The 25932-nt window shown below is 33.4% G+C and overlaps 1 protein-coding gene across 1 annotated transcript in view; it reads right to left on the bottom strand.

Moving 5' to 3' along the window:
- The window catches only part of LOC149791881 (uncharacterized), a 69487-nt gene that overhangs the window by 9966 nt on the left and 33589 nt on the right, over positions 1–25932 (bottom strand). Inside the window, exons 16-36 of the mRNA XM_089969490.1 lie at positions 25518–25631; positions 24226–24339; positions 23589–23702; positions 21644–21757; positions 19462–19575; positions 18417–18530; positions 17871–17984; positions 16801–16914; positions 15521–15634; positions 14888–15001; positions 13602–13715; positions 12937–13050; positions 10773–10886; positions 9736–9849; positions 9190–9303; positions 8128–8241; positions 6839–6952; positions 6202–6315; positions 4922–5035; positions 1046–1159; positions 496–609 (exon numbers count right to left, since the gene is read on the bottom strand). Of these exons, the coding sequence (XP_089825616.1) occupies positions 496–609; positions 1046–1159; positions 4922–5035; positions 6202–6315; positions 6839–6952; positions 8128–8241; positions 9190–9303; positions 9736–9849; positions 10773–10886; positions 12937–13050; positions 13602–13715; positions 14888–15001; positions 15521–15634; positions 16801–16914; positions 17871–17984; positions 18417–18530; positions 19462–19575; positions 21644–21757; positions 23589–23702; positions 24226–24339; positions 25518–25631 (2394 nt within the window). The remainder of the gene's footprint in view (positions 1–495; positions 610–1045; positions 1160–4921; positions 5036–6201; positions 6316–6838; positions 6953–8127; positions 8242–9189; positions 9304–9735; positions 9850–10772; positions 10887–12936; positions 13051–13601; positions 13716–14887; positions 15002–15520; positions 15635–16800; positions 16915–17870; positions 17985–18416; positions 18531–19461; positions 19576–21643; positions 21758–23588; positions 23703–24225; positions 24340–25517; positions 25632–25932) is intronic.

Here is a 25932-nt window from a genome sequence, read left to right as displayed (position 1 = left end):
AAACAAAGTCGATATCTGTGAAGTACTAGTAACATAGGACATACATACATACATACATATGATCGGACCTCGACGAACATATTATATCATACGTGAGATTTTCTAGATACTTTGTAAAGAAAAACTTATGGTAAAAATTGTTTTAATGGAAAGGACATATTGATTTTATTGCAAATATAATATTCAGCCATTATGTACATATACTATTAATATTACCATCTCACATTGATCTACATGCACTATTAATATTACTATTCCACATTGCTAAATACACACATACCTACTTTACCTACCTACCTGACTACCTGACTGCCAGAATAAGTACTTTCCAAAATGCCTACCTAGCTATCTGCCAACTCTCGAGAACATACCCATATAGAAGCAAGACATTATGTAAACCACTAAAGAAAATCCCTCGCTGTAATAACAATTCTTTGGAAAATACAGCTTTACTTCATGCTGACAATCAGTTTCAAGGTTTAACATAAGGTTTACCAGTAGAACAGTTCTTTCCTTGCCAACCGATCGGACAATTGCATGTATAAGACCCGTTACTATTAATACAGCTGCCACCATTTTTGCATGGAGAATTCAAACATTCGTTAACGTCTGAAAATATATGGTTTCACAAATATTGAAGGTGGAATAAAAGATAACTGAACACGACAAATGTATATTTATTGAATACATGGCGCAGGACCACATACATAATCAATTCCATGATTATAATTCATTGTGTCGCTCATAAGAATTTGAAGAGAAATTTATATTACGAAATAGCATTTTATCAGAATATTTTATCATCTCTCTTAAACAAAGTCGATATCTGTGAAGTTCTAATAACATAGGAAGTACATACATGCAAACATACATACATACATACATACATACATTGTTTGGATTCTTCATAACATGTCCTGTTACAAGAATGAGATTATCTAAACCTACGAAATGAATCTGGATTGTAGAATGAGGATATCTGGAAACTTCAATTTGATTTCATCTCTTTCACTAAAACTTAATCAGCAAATTGCGTAACGCTTACCTGTCGAACAGTTCTGTCCTTGCCAACCGATTGGACAATTGCATGAGTAAGAACCATTGGTATTTGTACAGTTACCACCATTTTTACATGGAGAATTCAAACATTCATTAACGTCTGAAATTGAATTTTTCGTAAATATTATATTTTGCAAAGAGAATAATCTTAATATAACGAAAATATGTTGACCTAATCCACTGAACAACTGCATATAAATAATGGATTCCACAATCAAGAAACGAACTGTTGTTATTATGAAATTCTCAACGGGATATTTTGCAACCACGAGAACGAAAATGCATTTTGTCAGAATGTTTTCCAATCTTTCTCAATGTCAACATCAGTGAATTCTTGCTAATATCCACATACATCATCACACTTATCAGCCTCGTCAAAATTTATTTACAAAGATTTCAATTATTAATTTATTGTATCCATTCCAATCATTTATCTATTTTCAAAGTATATGCTAAAGGTTTGAACCTCGAGGAAATCGTTTTGGAAGTGTGTAACCCATCTTCGGATTTGGACTGTGCATTGCATTTGTTTCTTTCAGAAATATATTTTGAAAATTTGTGACTATTTTATATTTCATTTTATTATGCTATGCTTGATGTTTGCACTTTATTCAAATGGTTCATGAATCATCTGCACGAAATGTTCTCCTCAAATCCTAATTGCATATTATGAGCCTTTGTCTTTATTTTGTTTAATATGACCACCATTGTGGTGTGCTTTGGTAAAACAATTTCCCTTTCCTACTAATCCACATACATACATATATAAATACATACATACATACATACATGCATCCATCCATCTATCCTTCATACATACATACATACATACATACATACAAACATACAGACATACATATATACATTGCATGGATTCTTAATGACATGTCCTGTTACAATAACGGGATTATCTAAGCCTACGAAAAGAATCTTGTAGAAGGATTATATTATGGAAACTTGAATTTGATTTCATCTCTTTCACTCAAGCTTTATCAGCAAATTAAGTCACGGTTACCTGTAGAACAGTTCTTTCCTTGCCAACCGATCGGACAATTGCATGTATAAGAACCGTTGCTGTTAATACAGCTGCCACCATTTTCGCACGGAGAATTCAAACATTCGTTAGCATCTGAAATTATATGGTTTCACAAATATTGAAAGTGCAATGAAAGTCACCTGAATAAGACAAATATATATTTGTTGAATGCATTACGTAGGACCACATACAAAATTAATTCCATCATCATAATTCAATGTTTTACTCAATGTAATTTGAATGTACTCAAGAAAATTGAAATTACGAATCAGCATTTTATCAGAATATATCTTGATTTCTCTTCAACAATGTCGATATCTGTGAAGTACAAGTAACAGATAACATAGTTACATACATACATACATACATACATACATACATATATACATACGTACGTACGTGCGTACGTACGTACGTCCGTCGGGGCCCCGAGTGGCCGAGTGGTCTAAAGCGCTCACCGTTCTGGATCACTGCCATCTCACCTCTGTCTGCGTGGGTTCGAGTCCAAGGCTCGGCTAGCGTGGGTATGTGGGAAAGCCTGCCAGTAGCTTCTCGTGGGTCGGTGGTTCTTCCCTGGGTTTTCCAGGGTTCTTCCTCCACCAGTTATACTGGCCGCCATGTATAGGCTATCTTGTGCTGAAAAATGGCGTTAAACCCTAGAACAACGTACGTCCGTCAGTCCGTCAATCCGTACATAAATACATACATACATACATACATGCATTGTTTGGATTCTTCATAACATGCCATGTTACAAGAATGTGATTATATAAACCTACGAAATGAATCTGGATTGTGGAATGATGATATTTTGGAAACTTCAATTTGATTTCATCTCTTTCACTACAACTTCATCAGCAAATTAAGAAACGGTTACCTGTGGAACAGATCTGTCCTTGCCAACCGATTGGACAATTGCATGAGTAAGAAGCGTTGGTATTTGTGCAGTTCCCACCATTTTTACATGGAGAATTCAAACATTCATTAATGTCTGAAATTGAATGGTTTCGCAAATATTACATTTTGCAATGAGAATAATCTTAATATAACGGATATATATTGACCTACTCCACTGAACAACTGCTTATAAATAATGGATTCCATGACCAAGAAAAGAATTGTTGTTCATATGAAATTCTCAATGTGATATTTTGCAACCAAGAGAACGAAAATGCATTTTGTCAGAATGTTTTCCAATCTTTCTTAATGTCAACATCAGTGAATTCTTACTAATATCCACATACATCATCACTCTTATCAGCCTCGTCAAAATTTATTTACCAAGATTTCAATTATTAATTTATTATATCCATTCCAATCATTTATCTATTTTCAAAGTATTTGCTAAAGCTTTGAACCTCCTCGAGGAAGTCGTTTGGAAGTATATAACCCATCTTCGGCTATGGACTGTGCGTTGCATTCGTTTTTTTCACCAATATATTCTGAAAATTTGTAAGTTTTTTACATTTGATTTTATTATGCTATGCTTGATGTTTGCACTTTATTCAAATGGTTCATGAGTCATTTGCAGGAAATCTTCTCCTCAAATCCTAATTGCATATAATGAGCATTTCTCTTTATTTTGATTCATATGACCACCATTGTGGTGTGCTTTGGTAAAACAGTTTCCCTTTCCTACTAATCCACACACACACACACACACACACACACACACACACACACACACACATACATCCATACATACATATTATCTGATCTCGATGAATATATAATAATAGACATCAGATATTCTAGAAAGTTCGTAAAGAAAACCTTATGGTAAAAATTGTTCATTTAATCGAAAGAATATATTGATTTCATTCTAAGTTACAGCCATGATGTAAATAAACTATTAATAATACTCTCCCACTTTGATATGCATATACTATTAATATTACTATCTCACATTGCCAAATACATACATTACATACATACGTTACCTACTCACCTGCATACAGTCCTCCCATTCTACCTAACTACCTGCCGACCTACCTAACTAGCTATCTGCCTTCCCTCGATAACATAATGTGTTAGAAATATGACATTATAGAACCCTACGAAGATACATCCTATGCTGTAATGACAACTCTTTGGAAAATGCATCTTGATTTCAGTCTGACAATATGTTTTAATAAAAATTAGCAAATTACATAAAGATTACCTGTATTACAGTTCTTTCCTTGCCAACCGATCGGACAATTGCATGTATAAGAACCGTTGCTGTTAATACAGCTGCCACCATTTTCGCACGGAGAATCCAAACATTCGTTAGCGTCTGAAATTATATGGTTTCACAACTACTGAATGTGCAATGAAAGTCACCTGAATAAGACAAATATATATTTGTTGAATACATTACGTAGGATCACATACAAAATTAATTCCATCATCATAATTAAATGTGTTATTCAAAATAATTTGAATGTGCTCAAGAACAATTTAAATTACGAAATAGCATTTTATCAGAATATATCTTGATTTCTCTTCAACAATGTCGATATCTGTCAAGTACATACATACATACGTACATACATACATACATACATACATACATTACTGCATGCATACATACATACCTACGTAGGTACGTACGTACGTATGTGCGTGCGTGCGTGGGTGTGTGCGTGCGTGCGTGCATGCATGCATGCATAAATACATACATACATACATACATTGTTTGGATTCTTCATAACATGTCCTGTTCCAAGAATGAGATTATCTAAACCTACGAAAAGAATCTGGATTGTAGAATGAGGATATCTGGAAACTTCAATTTGATTTCATCTCTTTCACTAAAACGTCATCAGCAAATTAAGTAACGGTTACCTGTCGAACAGTTCTGTCCTTGCCAACCGATTGGACAAATGCATGAATATGAACCATTGGTATTTGTGCAGTTGCCACCATTTTTACATGGAGAATTCAAACATTCATTAACGTCTGAAATTGAATGGTTTGGCAAAGGTTAAATTTTGCATAGAGAATAATCAGAATATAACGAAATTATATTGATCTACTAAACTGAACAACTGCATATAAATAATGGTTTCCATGATCAAGAAACGAACTGTTGTTATTATGATATTTTCAATGTGATGTTTTGCAACCAAGAGAACGAAAATGCATTTTGTCAGAATATTTTCCAAATCTTTCTCAATGTCCACATCAGTGAATTCTTACTAATATCCACATACATCATCACTCTTATCAGCCTCGTCAAAATTTATTTACCAAGATTTCAATTATTAATTTATTATATCCATTCCAATCATGTATCTATTTTCAAAGTATTTCCTAAGCTTTGAACCTCGAGGAAATCGTTTTGGAAGTGTGTAACCTGTCTTCGGCTTTGGACTGTACGTTGCATTCGCTTCTTTCACAAATTTATTTTGAACATTTGTGACTATTTTATATTTCATTTTATTATGCTATGCTTGTTGTTTACACTTTATTCAAATGGTTCATGAGTCATCTGCACGAAATCTTCTCATCAAATCCTAACTGCATATTATGAGCCTTTCTCTTTATTTTGTTTCATATGGCGACCATTGCGGTGTGCTGTGGTAAAACAGTTTCCCTTTCCTACTAATCCACATTCACACACACACACACACACACACACACACACACACACACACACACACATATACATATCATCGCATCTCGATGAATATATAATAATAGACATCAGATATTCTAGAAAGTTCGTAAAGAAAACCTTATGGTAAAAATTGTTCATTTAATCGAAAGAATATATTGATTTCATTCTAAGTTACAGCCATGATGTAAATAAACTATTAATAATACTCTCCCACTTTGATATGCATATACTATTAATATTACTATCTCACATTGCCAAATACATACATTACATACATACATTACCTACTCACCTGCATACAGTCCTCCCATTCTACCTAACTACCTGCCGACCTACCTAACTAGCTATCTGCCTTCCCTCGATAACATAATGTGTTAGAAATATGACATTATAGAACCCTACGAAGATACATCCTATGCTGTAATGACAACTCTTTGGAAAATGCATCTTGATTTCAGTCTGACAATATGTTTTAATAAAAATTAGCAAATTACATAAAGATTACCTGTATTACAGTTCTTTCCTTGCCAACCGATCGGACAATTGCATGTATAAGAACCGTTGCTGTTAATACAGCTGCCACCATTTTCGCACGGAGAATCCAAACATTCGTTAGCGTCTGAAATTATATGGTTTCACAACTACTGAATGTGCAATGAAAGTCACCTGAATAAGACAAATATATATTTGTTGAATACATTACGTAGGATCACATACAAAATTAATTCCATCATCATAATTCAATGTGTTACTCAAAATAATTTGAATGTGCTCAAGAACAATTTAAATTAAGAAATAGCATTTTATCAGAATATATCTTGATTTCTCTTCAACAATGTCGATATCTGTCAAGTACATACATATCTACATACATACATACATCCATTAATGCATACATACATACATACCTACGTTGGTACGTACGTGCGTGCGTGCGTGCTTGCATGCATGCATGCATACATACATACATACATACATACATACATACATTGTTTGGATTCTTCATAACATGTCCTGTTCCAAGAATGAGATTATCTAAACCTACGAAAAGAATCTGGATTGTAGAATGAGGATATCTGGAAACTTCAATTTGATTTCATCTCTTTCACTAAAACGTCATCAGTAAATTAAGTAACGGTTACCTGTCGAACAGTTCTGTCCTTGCCAACCGATTGGACAAATGCATGAGTATGAACCATTGGTATTTGTGCAGTTGCCACCATTTTTACATGGAGAATTCAAACATTCATTAACGTCTGAAATTGAATGGTTTGGCAAAGATTAAATTTTGCATAGAGAATAATCAGAATATAACGAAATTATACTGATCTACTAAACTGAACAACTGCATATAAATAATGGTTTCCATGATCAAGAAACGAACTGTTGTTATTATGACATTTTCAATGTGATGTTTTGCAACCAAGAGAATGAAAATGCATTTTGTCAGAACATTTTCCAAATCTTTCTCAATGTCCACATCAGTGAATTCTTACTAATATCCACATACATCATCACTCTTATCAGCCTCGTCAAAATTTATTTACCAAGATTTCAATTATTAATTTATTATATCCATTCCAATCATGTATCTATTTTCAAAGTATTTCCTAAGCTTTGAACCTCGAGGAAATCGTTTTGGAAGTGTGTAACCTGTCTTCGGCTTTGGACTGTACGTTGCATTCGCTTCTTTCACAAATTTATTTTGAACATTTGTGACTATTTTATATTTCATTTTATTATGCTATGCTTGTTGTTTACACTTTATTCAAATGGTTCATGAGTCATCTGCACGAAATCTTCTCATCAAATCCTAACTGCATATTATGAGCCTTTCTCTTTATTTTTTTTTCATATGGCCACCATTGTGGTGTGCTGTGGTAAAACAGTTTCCCTTTCCTACTAATCCACATTCATACATACATACATACATACATACATACATACATACATACATACATACATACATACATACATATGATCTTATCTCGATGAAAAGATGATAACAGACGTAAGAGATTCTAGAAAATTTGTAAAGGAAACATTATTGTAAAAATTGTTCATGTAATCGAAAGAATATGTTGATTTCATTCTGAGTTACTTCCATGATGCAAATACACTATTAATAATACTATCCCACTTTGATGTGCATACACTATTAATATTTCAATCTCACGTTTCCAAAAACACACATAACATACCTACGTTACCTACTCACCTGCATACCGTCCTCCCATCCTAACTAACTACCTACCGACCTACCTAACTAGCTATCTACCTACTCTCGATAACATACCCTGTTAGAAATATGACATTACAGAAACCTACGAAGGCATATCCTCTGCTGTAATAACAACTCTTTGGAAAATGCAGCTTGATTTCATGCTGACAATAAGTTTTAATAAAAATCAGTGAATTACATAAGAATTACCTGTAGAACAGTTCTTTCCTTGCCAACCGATCGGACAATTGCATGTATAAGAACCGTTGCTATTAATGCAGCTGCCACCATTTTTGCAAGGAGAATTCAAACATTCGTTAGCATCTGAAAGTATATGGTTTCACAAATATTGAACGTGGAATAAAAGATAACTGAACACGACAAATGTATATTTATTGAATACATTACGCAGGACCACATACATAATCAATTCCATCATCATAATTCAGTGTGTTATTGAAAATAATTTGAATGTGCCCAAGAACAATTTAAATTACGAAATAGCATTTTATCAGAATATATCTTGATCTGTCTTCAACAATGTCGATATCTATGAAGGACTAGTAACATAGGACATACATACAATCATACATGCATGAATGCATGAATGCATGCATGCATACATACATACATACATACATACATACATGCATGCATTATAATTAAGTGTGTCGCTCATAAGAATTTGAGCGTTCTAAAGAGCAATTTATATTACGAAATAGCATTTTATCAGAATATTTTCTCATCTCTCTTAAAAAAAGTCGATATCTGTGAAGTACTAGTAACATAGGACATACATACATACATACATACATACATACATACATACATACATATGATCGGACCTCGACGAATATATTATATCATACGTGAGATTTTCTAGATACTTTGTAAAGAAAAACTTATGGTAAAAATTGTTTTAATGGAAAGGACATATTGATTTTATTGCAAATATAATATTCAGCCATTATGTACATATACTATTAATATTACCATCTCACATTGATCTACATGCACTATTAATATTACTATTCCACATTGCTAAATACACACATACCTACTTTACCTACCTACCTGACTACCTGACTGCCAGAATAAGTACTTTCCAAAATGCCTACCTAGCTATCTGCCAACTCTCGAGAACATACCCATATAGAAGCAAGACATTATGTAAACCACTAAAGAAAATCCCTCGCTGTAATAACAATTCTTTGGAAAATACAGCTTTACTTCATGCTGACAATCAGTTTCAAGGTTTAACGTAAGGTTTACCAGTAGAACAGTTCTTTCCTTGCCAACCGATCGGACAATTGCATGTATAAGACCCGTTACTATTAATACAGCTGCCACCATTTTTGCATGGAGAATTCAAACATTCGTTAACGTCTGAAAATATATGGTTTCACAAATATTGAAGGTGGAATAAAAGATAACTGAACACGACAAATGTATATTTATTGAATACATGGCGCAGGACCACATACATAATCAATTCCATGATTATAATTCATTGTGTCGCTCATAAGAATTTGAAGAGAAATTTATATTACGAAATAGCATTTTATCAGAATATTTTATCATCTCTCTTAAACAAAGTCGATATCTGTGAAGTTCTAATAACATAGGAAGTACATACATGCAAACATACATACATACATACATACATTGTTTGGATTCTTCATAACATGTCCTGTTACAAGAATGAGATTATCTAAACCTACGAAATGAATCTGGATTGTAGAATGAGGATATCTGGAAACTTCAATTTGATTTCATCTCTTTCACTAAAACTTAATCAGCAAATTGCGTAACGCTTACCTGTCGAACAGTTCTGTCCTTGCCAACCGATTGGACAATTGCATGAGTAAGAACCATTGGTATTTGTACAGTTACCACCATTTTTACATGGAGAATTCAAACATTCATTAACGTCTGAAATTGAATTTTTCGTAAATATTATATTTTGCAAAGAGAATAATCTTAATATAACGAAAATATGTTGACCTAATCCACTGAACAACTGCATATAAATAATGGATTCCACAATCAAGAAACGAACTGTTGTTATTATGAAATTCTCAACGGGATATTTTGCAACCACGAGAACGAAAATGCATTTTGTCAGAATGTTTTCCAATCTTTCTCAATGTCAACATCAGTGAATTCTTGCTAATATCCACATACATCATCACACTTATCAGCCTCGTCAAAATTTATTTACAAAGATTTCAATTATTAATTTATTGTATCCATTCCAATCATTTATCTATTTTCAAAGTATATGCTAAAGGTTTGAACCTCGAGGAAATCGTTTTGGAAGTGTGTAACCCATCTTCGGCTTTGGACTGTGCATTGCATTTGTTTCTTTCAGAAATATATTTTGAAAATTTGTGACTATTTTATATTTCATTTTATTATGCTATGCTTGATGTTTGCACTTTATTCAAATGGTTCATGAATCATCTGCACGAAATGTTCTCCTCAAATCCTAATTGCATATTATGAGCCTTTGTCTTTATTTTGTTTAATATGACCACCATTGTGGTGTGCTTTGGTAAAACAATTTCCCTTTCCTACTAATCCACATACATACATATATAAATACATACATACATACATACATGCATCCATCCATCTATCCTTCATACATACATACATACATACATACATACATACATACAAACATACAGACATACATATATACATTGCATGGATTCTTAATGACATGTCCTGTTACAATAACGGGATTATCTAAGCCTACGAAAAGAATCTTGTAGAAGGATTATATTATGGAAACTTGAATTTGATTTCATCTCTTTCACTCAAGCTTTATCAGCAAATTAAGTCACGGTTACCTGTAGAACAGTTCTTTCCTTGCCAACCGATCGGACAATTGCATGTATAAGAACCGTTGCTGTTAATACAGCTGCCACCATTTTCGCACGGAGAATTCAAACATTCGTTAGCATCTGAAATTATATGGTTTCACAAATATTGAAAGTGCAATGAAAGTCACCTGAATAAGACAAATATATATTTGTTGAATGCATTACGTAGGACCACATACAAAATTAATTCCATCATCATAATTCAATGTTTTACTCAATGTAATTTGAATGTACTCAAGAAAATTGAAATTACGAATCAGCATTTTATCAGAATATATCTTGATTTCTCTTCAACAATGTCGATATCTGTGAAGTACAAGTAACAGATAACATACATACATACATACATACATACATACATACATATATACATACGTACGTACGTGCGTACGTACGTACGTCCGTCGGGGCCCCGAGTGGCCGAGTAGTCTAAAGCGCTCACCGTTCTGGATCACTGCCATCTCACCTCTGTCTGCGTGGGTTCGAGTCCAAGACTCGGCTAGCGTGGGTATGTGGGAAAGCCTGCCAGTAGCTTCTCGTGGGTCGGTGGTTCTTCCCTGGGTTTTCCAGGGTTCTTCCTCCACCAGTTATACTGGCCGCCATGTATAGGCTATCTTGTGCTGAAAAATGGCGTTAAACCCTAGAACAACGTACGTCCGTCAGTCCGTCAATCCGTACATAAATACATACATACATACATACATGTATTGTTTGGATTCTTCATAACATGCCATGTTACAAGAATGTGATTATATAAACCTACGAAATGAATCTGGATTGTGGAATGATGATATTTTGGAAACTTCAATTTGATTTCATCTCTTTCACTACAACTTCATCAGCAAATTAAGAAACGGTTACCTGTGGAACAGATCTGTCCTTGCCAACCGATTGGACAATTGCATGAGTAAGAAGCGTTGGTATTTGTGCAGTTCCCACCATTTTTACATGGAGAATTCAAACATTCATTAATGTCTGAAATTGAATGGTTTCGCAAATATTACATTTTGCAATGAGAATAATCTTAATATAACGGATATATATTGACCTACTCCACTGAACAACTGCTTATAAATAATGGATTCCATGACCAAGAAAAGAATTGTTGTTCATATGAAATTCTCAATGTGATATTTTGCAACCAAGAGAACGAAAATGCATTTTGTCAGAATGTTTTCCAATCTTTCTTAATGTCAACATCAGTGAATTCTTACTAATATCCACATACATCATCACTCTTATCAGCCTCGTCAAAATTTATTTACCAAGATTTCAATTATTAATTTATTATATCCATTCCAATCATTTATCTATTTTCAAAGTATTTGCTAAAGCTTTGAACCTCCTCGAGGAAGTCGTTTGGAAGTATATAACCCATCTTCGGCTATGGACTGTGCGTTGCATTCGTTTTTTTCACCAATATATTTTGAAAATTTGTAAGTTTTTTACATTTGATTTTATTATGCTATGCTTGATGTTTGCACTTTATTCAAATGGTTCATGAGTCATTTGCAGGAAATCTTCTCCTCAAATCCTAATTGCATATAATGAGCATTTCTCTTTATTTTGATTCATATGACCACCATTGTGGTGTGCTTTGGTAAAACAGTTTCCCTTTCCTACTAATCCACACACACACACACACACACACACACACACACACATCCATACATACATATTATCTGATCTCGATGAATATATAATAATAGACATCAGATATTCTAGAAAGTTCGTAAAGAAAACCTTATGGTAAAAATTGTTCATTTAATCGAAAGAATATATTGATTTCATTCTAAGTTACAGCCATGATGTAAATAAACTATTAATAATACTCTCCCACTTTGATATGCATATACTATTAATATTACTATCTCACATTGCCAAATACATACATTACATACATACGTTACCTACTCACCTGCATACAGTCCTCCCATTCTACCTAACTACCTGCCGACCTACCTAACTAGCTATCTGCCTTCCCTCGATAACATAATGTGTTAGAAATATGACATTATAGAACCCTACGAAGATACATCCTATGCTGTAATGACAACTCTTTGGAAAATGCATCTTGATTTCAGTCTGACAATATGTTTTAATAAAAATTAGCAAATTACATAAAGATTACCTGTATTACAGTTCTTTCCTTGCCAACCGATCGGACAATTGCATGTATAAGAACCGTTGCTGTTAATACAGCTGCCACCATTTTCGCACGGAGAATCCAAACATTCGTTAGCGTCTGAAATTATATGGTTTCACAACTACTGAATGTGCAATGAAAGTCACCTGAATAAGACAAATATATATTTGTTGAATACATTACGTAGGATCACATACAAAATTAATTCCATCATCATAATTAAATGTGTTATTCAAAATAATTTGAATGTGCTCAAGAACAATTTAAATTAAGAAATAGCATTTTATCAGAATATATCTTGATTTCTCTTCAACAATGTCGATATCTGTCAAGTACATACATACATACGTACATACATACATACATACATACATACATTACTGCATGCATACATACATACCTACGTAGGTACGTACGTACGTATGTGCGTGCGTGCGTGGGTGTGTGCGTGCGTGCGTGCATGCATGCATGCATAAATACATACATACATACATACATTGTTTGGATTCTTCATAACATGTCCTGTTCCAAGAATGAGATTATCTAAACCTACGAAAAGAATCTGGATTGTAGAATGAGGATATCTGGAAACTTCAATTTGATTTCATCTCTTTCACTAAAACGTCATCAGCAAATTAAGTAACGGTTACCTGTCGAACAGTTCTGTCCTTGCCAACCGATTGGACAAATGCATGAGTATGAACCATTGGTATTTGTGCAGTTGCCACCATTTTTACATGGAGAATTCAAACATTCATTAACGTCTGAAATTGAATGGTTTGGCAAAGGTTAAATTTTGCATAGAGAATAATCAGAATATAACGAAATTATATTGATCTACTAAACTGAACAACTGCATATAAATAATGGTTTCCATGATCAAGAAACGAACTGTTGTTATTATGATATTTTCAATGTGATGTTTTGCAACCAAGAGAACGAAAATGCATTTTGTCAGAATATTTTCCAAATCTTTCTCAATGTCCACATCAGTGAATTCTTACTAATATCCACATACATCATCACTCTTATCAGCCTCGTCAAAATTTATTTACCAAGATTTCAATTATTAATTTATTATATCCATTCCAATCATGTATCTATTTTCAAAGTATTTCCTAAGCTTTGAACCTCGAGGAAATCGTTTTGGAAGTGTGTAACCTGTCTTCGGCTTTGGACTGTACGTTGCATTCGCTTCTTTCACAAATTTATTTTGAACATTTGTGACTATTTTATATTTCATTTTATTATGCTATGCTTGTTGTTTACACTTTATTCAAATGGTTCATGAGTCATCTGCACGAAATCTTCTCATCAAATCCTAACTGCATATTATGAGCCTTTCTCTTTATTTTGTTTCATATGGCGACCATTGCGGTGTGCTGTGGTAAAACAGTTTCCCTTTCCTACTAATCCACATTCACACACACACACACACACACACACACACACACACACACACACACACACACACATATACATATCATCGCATCTCGATGAATATATAATAATAGACATCAGATATTCTAGAAAGTTCGTAAAGAAAACCTTATGGTAAAAATTGTTCATTTAATCGAAAGAATATATTGATTTCATTCTAAGTTACAGCCATGATGTAAATAAACTATTAATAATACTCTCCCACTTTGATATGCATATACTATTAATATTACTATCTCACATTGCCAAATACATACATTACATACATACATTACCTACTCACCTCCATACAGTCCTCCCATTCTACCTAACTACCTGCCGACCTACCTAACTAGCTATCTGCCTTCCCTCGATAACATAATGTGTTAGAAATATGACATTATAGAACCCTACGAAGATACATCCTATGCTGTAATGACAACTCTTTGGAAAATGCATCTTGATTTCAGTCTGACAATATGTTTTAATAAAAATTAGCAAATTACATAAAGATTACCTGTATTACAGTTCTTTCCTTGCCAACCGATCGGACAATTGCATGTATAAGAACCGTTGCTGTTAATACAGCTGCCACCATTTTCGCACGGAGAATCCAAACATTCGTTAGCGTCTGAAATTATATGGTTTCACAACTACTGAATGTGCAATGAAAGTCACCTGAATAAGACAAATATATATTTGTTGAATACATTACGTAGGATCACATACAAAATTAATTCCATCATCATAATTCAATGTGTTACTCAAAATAATTTGAATGTGCTCAAGAACAATTTAAATTAAGAAATAGCATTTTATCAGAATATATCTTGATTTCTCTTCAACAATGTCGATATCTGTCAAGTACATACATATCTACATACATACATACATCCATTAATGCATACATACATACATACCTACGTTGGTACGTACGTGCGTGCGTGCGTGCTTGCATGCATGCATGCATACATACATACATACATACATACATACATTGTTTGGATTCTTCATAACATGTCCTGTTCCAAGAATGAGATTATCTAAACCTACGAAAAGAATCTGGATTGTAGAATGAGGATATCTGGAAACTTCAATTTGATTTCATCTCTTTCACTAAAACGTCATCAGTAAATTAAGTAACGGTTACCTGTCGAACAGTTCTGTCCTTGCCAACCGATTGGACAAATGCATGAGTATGAACCATTGGTATTTGTGCAGTTGCCACCATTTTTACATGGAGAATTCAAACATTCATTAACGTCTGAAATTGAATGGTTTGGCAAAGATTAAATTTTGCATAGAGAATAATCAGAATATAACGAAATTATACTGATCTACTAAACTGAACAACTGCATATAAATAATGGTTTCCATGATCAAGAAACGAACTGTTGTTATTATGACATTTTCAATGTGATGTTTTGCAACCAAGAGAATGAAAATGCATTTTGTCAGAACATTTTCCAAATCTTTCTCAATGTCCACATCAGTGAATTCTTACTAATATCCACATACATCATCACTCTTATCAGCCTCGTCAAAATTTATTTACCAAGATTTCAATTATTAATTTATTATATCCATTCCAATCATGTATCTATTTTCAAAGTATTTCCTAAGCTTTGAACCTCGAGGAAATCGTTTTGGAAGTGTGTAACCTGTCTTCGGCTTTGGACTGTACGTTGCATTCGCTTCTTTCACAAATTTATTTTGAACATTTGTGACTATTTTATATTTCATTTTATTATGCTATGCTTGTTGTTTACACTTTATTCAAATGGTTCATGAGTCATCTGCACGAAATCTTCTCATCAAATCCTAACTGCATATTATGAGCCTTTCTCTTTATTTTTTTTCATATGGCCACCATTGTGGTGTGCTGTGGTAAAACAGTTTCCCTTTCCTACTAATCCACATTCATACATACATACATACATACATACATACATACATACATACATACATACATACATATGATCTTATCTCGATGAAAAGATGATAACAGACGTAAGAGATTCTAGAAAATTTGTAAAGGAAACATTATTGTAAAAATTGTTCATGTAATCGAAAGAATATGTTGATTTCATTCTGAGTTACTTCCATGATGCAAATACACTATTAATAATACTATCCCACTTTGATGTGCATACACTATTAATATTTCAATCTCACGTTTCCAAAAACACACATAACATACCTACGTTACCTACTCACCTGCATACCGTCCTCCCATCCTAACTAACTACCTACCGACCTACCTAACTAGCTATCTACCTACTCTCGATAACATACCCTGTTAGAAATATGACATTACAGAAACCTACGAAGGCATATCCTCTGCTGTAATAACAACTCTTTGGAAAATGCAGCTTGATTTCATGCTGACAATAAGTTTTAATAAAAATCAGTGAATTACATAAGAATTACCTGTAGAACAGTTCTTTCCTTGCCAACCGATCGGACAATTGCATGTATAAGAACCGTTGCTATTAATGCAGCTGCCACCATTTTTGCAAGGAGAATTCAAACATTCGTTAGCATCTGAAAGTATATGGTTTCACAAATATTGAACGTGGAATAAAAGATAACTGAACACGACAAATGTATATTTATTGAATACATTACGCAGGACCACATACATAATCAATTCCATCATCATAATTCAGTGTGTTATTGAAAATAATTTGAATGTGCCCAAGAACAATTTAAATTACGAAATAGCATTTTATCAGAATATATCTTGATCTGTCTTCAACAATGTCGATATCTATGAAGGACTAGTAACATAGGACATACATACAATCATACATGCATGAATGCATGAATGCATGCATGCATACATACATACATACATACATACATACATACATGCATGCATTATAATTAAGTGTGTCGCTCATAAGAATTTGAGCGTTCTAAAGAGCAATTTATATTACGAAATAGCATTTTATCAGAATATTTTCTCATCTCTCTTAAAAAAAGTCGATATCTGTGAAGTACTAGTAACATAGGACATACATACATACATACATACATACATACATACATACATACATACATATGATCGGACCTCGACGAATATATTATATCATACGTGAGATTTTCTAGATACTTTGTAAAGAAAAACTTATGGTAAAAATTGTTTTAATGGAAAGGACATATTGATTTTATTGCAAATATAATATTCAGCCATTATGTACATATACTATTAATATTACCATCTCACATTGATCTACATGCACTATTAATATTACTATTCCACATTGCTAAATACACACATACCTACTTTACCTACCTACCTGACTACCTGACTGCCAGAATAAGTACTTTCCAAAATGCCTACCTAGCTATCTGCCAACTCTCGAGAACATACCCATATAGAAGCAAGACATTATGTAAACCACTAAAGAAAATCCCTCGCTGTAATAACAATTCTTTGGAAAATACAGCTTTACTTCATGCTGACAATCAGTTTCAAGGTTTAACGTAAGGTTTACCAGTAGAACAGTTCTTTCCTTGCCAACCGATCGGACAATTGCATGTATAAGACCCGTTACTATTAATACAGCTGCCACCATTTTTGCATGGAGAATTCAAACATTCGTTAACGTCTGAAAATATATGGTTTCACAAATATTGAAGGTGGAATAAAAGATAACTGAACACGACAAATGTATATTTATTGAATACATGGCGCAGGACCACATACATAATCAATTCCATGATTATAATTCATTGTGTCGCTCATAAGAATTTGAAGAGAAATTTATATTACGAAATAGCATTTTATCAGAATATTTTATCATCTCTCTTAAACAAAGTCGATATCTGTGAAGTTCTAATAACATAGGAAGTACATACATGCAAACATACATACATACATACATACATTGTTTGGATTCTTCATAACATGTCCTGTTACAAGAATGAGATTATCTAAACCTACGAAATGAATCTGGATTGTAGAATGAGGATATCTGGAAACTTCAATTTGATTTCATCTCTTTCACTAAAACTTAATCAGCAAATTGCGTAACGCTTACCTGTCGAACAGTTCTGTCCTTGCCAACCGATTGGACAATTGCATGAGTAAGAACCATTGGTATTTGTACAGTTACCACCATTTTTACATGGAGAATTCAAACATTCATTAACGTCTGAAATTGAATTTTTCGTAAATATTATATTTTGCAAAGAGAATAATCTTAATATAACGAAAATATGTTGACCTAATCCACTGAACAACTGCATATAAATAATGGATTCCACAATCAAGAAACGAACTGTTGTTATTATGAAATTCTCAACGGGATATTTTGCAACCACGAGAACGAAAATGCATTTTGTCAGAATGTTTTCCAATCTTTCTCAATGTCAACATCAGTGAATTCTTGCTAATATCCACATACATCATCACACTTATCAGCCTCGTCAAAATTTATTTACAAAGATTTCAATTATTAATTTATTGTATCCATTCCAATCATTTATCTATTTTCAAAGTATATGCTAAAGGTTTGAACCTCGAGGAAATCGTTTTGGAAGTGTGTAACCCATCTTCGGCTTTGGACTGTGCATTGCATTTGTTTCTTTCAGAAATATATTTTGAAAATTTGTGACTATTTTATATTTCATTTTATTATGCTATGCTTGATGTTTGCACTTTATTCAAATGGTTCATGAATCATCTGCACGAAATGTTCTCCTCAAATCCTAATTGCATATTATGAGCCTTTGTCTTTATTTTGTTTAATATGACCACCATTGTGGTGTGCTTTGGTAAAACAATTTCCCTTTCCTACTAATCCACATACATACATATATAAATACATACATACATACATACATGCATCCATCCATCTATCCTTCATACATACATACATACATACATACATACATACATACATACATACAAACATACAGACATACATATATACATTGCATGGATTCTTAATGACATGTCCTGTTACAATAACGGGATTATCTAAGCCTACGAAAAGAATCTTGTAGAAGGATTATATTATGGAAACTTGAATTTGATTTCATCTCTTTCACTCAAGCTTTATCAGCAAATTAAGTCACGGTTACCTGTAGAACAGTTCTTTCCTTGCCAACCGATCGGACAATTGCATGTATAAGAACCGTTGCTGTTAATACAGCTGCCACCATTTTCGCACGGAGAATTCAAACATTCGTTAGCATCTGAAATTATATGGTTTCACAAATATTGAAAGTGCAATGAAAGTCACCTGAATAAGACAAATATATATTTGTTGAATGCATTACGTAGGACCACATACAAAATTAATTCCATCATCATAATTCAATGTTTTACTCAATGTAATTTGAATGTACTCAAGAAAATTGAAATTACGAATCAGCATTTTATCAGAATATATCTTGATTTCTCTTCAACAATGTCGATATCTGTGAAGTACAAGTAACAGATAACATACATACATACATACATACATACATACATACATATATACATACGTACGTACGTGCGTACGTACGTACGTCCGTCGGGGCCCCGAGTGGCCGAGTAGTCTAAAGCGCTCACCGTTCTGGATCACTGCCATCTCACCTCTGTCTGCGTGGGTTCGAGTCCAAGACTCGGCTAGCGTGGGTATGTGGGAAAGCCTGCCAGTAGCTTCTCGTGGGTCGGTGGTTCTTCCCTGGGTTTTCCAGGGTTCTTCCTCCACCAGTTATACTGGCCGCCATGTATAGGCTATCTTGTGCTGAAAAATGGCGTTAAACCCTAGAACAACGTACGTCCGTCAGTCCGTCAATCCGTACATAAATACATACATACATACATACATGTATTGTTTGGATTCTTCATAACATGCCATGTTACAAGAATGTGATTATATAAACCTACGAAATGAATCTGGATTGTGGAATGATGATATTTTGGAAACTTCAATTTGATTTCATCTCTTTCACTACAACTTCATCAGCAAATTAAGAAACGGTTACCTGTGGAACAGATCTGTCCTTGCCAACCGATTGGACAATTGCATGAGTAAGAAGCGTTGGTATTTGTGCAGTTCCCACCATTTTTACATGGAGAATTCAAACATTCATTAATGTCTGAAATTGAATGGTTTCGCAAATATTACATTTTGCAATGAGAATAATCTTAATATAACGGATATATATTGACCTACTCCACTGAACAACTGCTTATAAATAATGGATTCCATGACCAAGAAAAGAATTGTTGTTCATATGAAATTCTCAATGTGATATTTTGCAACCAAGAGAACGAAAATGCATTTTGTCAGAATGTTTTCCAATCTTTCTTAATGTCAACATCAGTGAATTCTTACTAATATCCACATACATCATCACTCTTATCAGCCTCGTCAAAATTTATTTACCAAGATTTCAATTATTAATTTATTATATCCATTCCAATCATTTATCTATTTTCAAAGTATTTGCTAAAGCTTTGAACCTCCTCGAGGAAGTCGTTTGGAAGTATATAACCCATCTTCGGCTATGGACTGTGCGTTGCATTCGTTTTTTTCACCAATATATTTTGAAAATTTGTAAGTTTTTTACATTTGATTTTATTATGCTATGCTTGATGTTTGCACTTTATTCAAATGGTTCATGAGTCATTTGCAGGAAATCTTCTCCTCAAATCCTAATTGCATATAATGAGCATTTCTCTTTATTTTGATTCATATGACCACCATTGTGGTGTGCTTTGGTAAAACAGTTTCCCTTTCCTACTAATCCACACACACACACACACACACACACACACACACACACACACACACACACATACATCCATACATACATATTATCTGATCTCGATGAATATATAATAATAGACATCAGATATTCTAGAAAGTTCGTAAAGAAAACCTTATGGTAAAAATTGTTCATTTAATCGAAAGAATATATTGATTTCATTCTAAGTTACAGCCATGATGTAAATAAACTATTAATAATACTCTCCCACTTTGATATGCATATACTATTAATATTACTATCTCACATTGCCAAATACATACATTACATACATACGTTACCTACTCACCTGCATACAGTCCTCCCATTCTACCTAACTACCTGCCGACCTACCTAACTAGCTATCTGCCTTCCCTCGATAACATAATGTGTTAGAAATATGACATTATAGAACCCTACGAAGATACATCCTATGCTGTAATGACAACTCTTTGGAAAATGCATCTTGATTTCAGTCTGACAATATGTTTTAATAAAAATTAGCAAATTACATAAAGATTACCTGTATTACAGTTCTTTCCTTGCCAACCGATCGGACAATTGCATGTATAAGAACCGTTGCTGTTAATACAGCTGCCACCATTTTCGCACGGAGAATCCAAACATTCGTTAGCGTCTGAAATTATATGGTTTCACAACTACTGAATGTGCAATGAAAGTCACCTGAATAAGACAAATATATATTTGTTGAATACATTACGTAGGATCACATACAAAATTAATTCCATCATCATAATTAAATGTGTTATTCAAAATAATTTGAATGTGCTCAAGAACAATTTAAATTAAGAAATAGCATTTTATCAGAATATATCTTGATTTCTTTTCAACAATGTCGATATCTGTCAAGTACATACATACATACGTACATACATACATACATACATACATACATTACTGCATGCATACATACATACCTACGTAGGTACGTACGTACGTATGTGCGTGCGTGCGTGGGTGTGTGCGTGCGTGCGTGCATGCATGCATGCATAAATACATACATACATACATACATTGTTTGGATTCTTCATAACATGTCCTGTTCCAAGAATGAGATTATCTAAACCTACGAAAAGAATCTGGATTGTAGAATGAGGATATCTGGAAACTTCAATTTGATTTCATCTCTTTCACTAAAACGTCATCAGCAAATTAAGTAACGGTTACCTGTCGAACAGTTCTGTCCTTGCCAACCGATTGGACAAATGCATGAGTATGAACCATTGGTATTTGTGCAGTTGCCACCATTTTTACATGGAGAATTCAAACATTCATTAACGTCTGAAATTGAATGGTTTGGCAAAGGTTAAATTTTGCATAGAGAATAATCAGAATATAACGAAATTATATTGATCTACTAAACTGAACAACTGCATATAAATAATGGTTTCCATGATCAAGAAACGAACTGTTGTTATTATGATATTTTCAATGTGATGTTTTGCAACCAAGAGAACGAAAATGCATTTTGTCAGAATATTTTCCAAATCTTTCTCAATGTCCACATCAGTGAATTCTTACTAATATCCACATACATCATCACTCTTATCAGCCTCGTCAAAATTTATTTACCAAGATTTCAATTATTAATTTATTATATCCATTCCAATCATGTATCTATTTTCAAAGTATTTCCTAAGCTTTGAACCTCGAGGAAATCGTTTTGGAAGTGTGTAACCTGTCTTCGGCTTTGGACTGTACGTTGCATTCGCTTCTTTCACAAATTTATTTTGAACATTTGTGACTATTTTATATTTCATTTTATTATGCTATGCTTGTTGTTTACACTTTATTCAAATGGTTCATGAGTCATCTGCACGAAATCTTCTCATCAAATCCTAACTGCATATTATGAGCCTTTCTCTTTATTTTGTTTCATATGGCGACCATTGCGGTGTGCTGTGGTAAAACAGTTTCCCTTTCCTACTAATCCACATTCACACACACACACACACACACACACACACACACACACACACACACACATATACATATCATCGCATCTCGATGAATATATAATAATAGACATCAGATATTCTAGAAAGTTCGTAAAGAAAACCTTATGGTAAAAATTGTTCATTTAATCGAAAGAATATATTGATTTCATTCTAAGTTACAGCCATGATGTAAATAAACTATTAATAATACTCTCCCACTTTGATATGCATATACTATTAATATTACTATCTCACATTGCCAAATACATACATTACATACATACATTACCTACTCACCTCCATACAGTCCTCCCATTCTACCTAACTACCTGCCGACCTACCTAACTAGCTATCTGCCTTCCCTCGATAACATAATGTGTTAGAAATATGACATTATAGAACCCTACGAAGATACATCCTATGCTGTAATGACAACTCTTTGGAAAATGCATCTTGATTTCAGTCTGACAATATGTTTTAATAAAAATTAGCAAATTACATAAAGATTACCTGTATTACAGTTCTTTCCTTGCCAACCGATCGGACAATTGCATGTATAAGAACCGTTGCTGTTAATACAGCTGCCACCATTTTCGCACGGAGAATCCAAACATTCGTTAGCGTCTGAAATTATATGGTTTCACAACTACTGAATGTGCAATGAAAGTCACCTGAATAAGACAAATATATATTTGTTGAATACATTACGTAGGATCACATACAAAATTAATTCCATCATCATAATTCAATGTGTTACTCAAAATAATTTGAATGTGCTCAAGAACAATTTAAATTAAGAAATAGCATTTTATCAGAATATATCTTGATTTCTCTTCAACAATGTCGATATCTGTCAAGTACATACATATCTACATACATACATACATCCATTAATGCATACATACATACATACCTACGTTGGTACGTACGTGCGTGCGTGCGTGCTTGCATGCATGCATGCATACATACATACATACATACATACATACATACATTGTTTGGATTCTTCATAACATGTCCTGTTCCAAGAATGAGATTATCTAAACCTACGAAAAGAATCTGGATTGTAGAATGAGGATATCTGGAAACTTCAATTTGATTTCATCTCTTTCACTAAAACGTCATCAGTAAATTAAGTAACGGTTACCTGTCGAACAGTTCTGTCCTTGCCAACCGATTGGACAAATGCATGAGTATGAACCATTGGTATTTGTGCAGTTGCCACCATTTTTACATGGAGAATTCAAACATTCATTAACGTCTGAAATTGAATGGTTTGGCAAAGATTAAATTTTGCATAGAGAATAATCAGAATATAACGAAATTATACTGATCTACTAAACTGAACAACTGCATATAAATAATGGTTTCCATGATCAAGAAACGAACTGTTGTTATTATGACATTTTCAATGTGATGTTTTGCAACCAAGAGAATGAAAATGCATTTTGTCAGAACATTTTCCAAATCTTTCTCAATGTCCACATCAGTGAATTCTTACTAATATCCACATACATCATCACTCTTATCAGCCTCGTCAAAATTTATTTACCAAGATTTCAATTATTAATTTATTATATCCATTCCAATCATGTATCTATTTTCAAAGTATTTCCTAAGCTTTGAACCTCGAGGAAATCGTTTTGGAAGTGTGTAACCTGTCTTCGGCTTTGGACTGTACGTTGCATTCGCTTCTTTCACAAATTTATTTTGAACATTTGTGACTATTTTATATTTCATTTTATTATGCTATGCTTGTTGTTTACACTTTATTCAAATGGTTCATGAGTCATCTGCACGAAATCTTCTCATCAAATCCTAACTGCATATTATGAGCCTTTCTCTTTATTTTTTTTCATATGGCCACCATTGTGGTGTGCTGTGGTAAAACAGTTTCCCTTTCCTACTAATCCACATTCATACATACATACATACATACATACATACATACATACATACATACATACATACATACATACATACATATGATCTTATCTCGATGAAAAGATGATAACAGACGTAAGAGATTCTAGAAAATTTGTAAAGGAAACATTATTGTAAAAATTGTTCATGTAATCGAAAGAATATGTTGATTTCATTCTGAGTTACTTCCATGATGCAAATACACTATTAATAATACTATCCCACTTTGATGTGCATACACTATTAATATTTCAATCTCACGTTTCCAAAAACACACATAACATACCTACGTTACCTACTCACCTGCATACCGTCCTCCCATCCTAACTAACTACCTACCGACCTACCTAACTAGCTATCTACCTACTCTCGATAACATACCCTGTTAGAAATATGACATTACAGAAACCTACGAAGGCATATCCTCTGCTGTAATAACAACTCTTTGGAAAATGCAGCTTGATTTCATGCTGACAATAAGTTTTAATAAAAATCAGTGAATTACATAAGAATTACCTGTAGAACAGTTCTTTCCTTGCCAACCGATCGGACAATTGCATGTATAAGAACCGTTGCTATTAATGCAGCTGCCACCATTTTTGCAAGGAGAATTCAAACATTCGTTAGCATCTGAAAGTATATGGTTTCACAAATATTGAACGTGGAATAAAAGATAACTGAACACGACAAATGTATATTTATTGAATACATTACGCAGGACCACATACATAATCAATTCCATCATCATAATTCAGTGTGTTATTGAAAATAATTTGAATGTGCCCAAGAACAATTTAAATTACGAAATAGCATTTTATCAGAATATATCTTGATCTGTCTTCAACAATGTCGATATCTATGAAGGACTAGTAACATAGGACATACATACAATCATACATGCATGAATGCATGAATGCATGCATGCATACAT

Source organism: Sinohyriopsis cumingii, chromosome 9 (assembly GCF_028554795.1).
Source record: "Sinohyriopsis cumingii isolate HCF-2022 chromosome 9, ASM2855479v2, whole genome shotgun sequence".
In the NCBI taxonomy this organism is placed as follows: domain Eukaryota; kingdom Metazoa; phylum Mollusca; class Bivalvia; order Unionida; family Unionidae; genus Sinohyriopsis; species Sinohyriopsis cumingii.
This window is presented reverse-complemented; position numbering and strand designations above follow the sequence as displayed.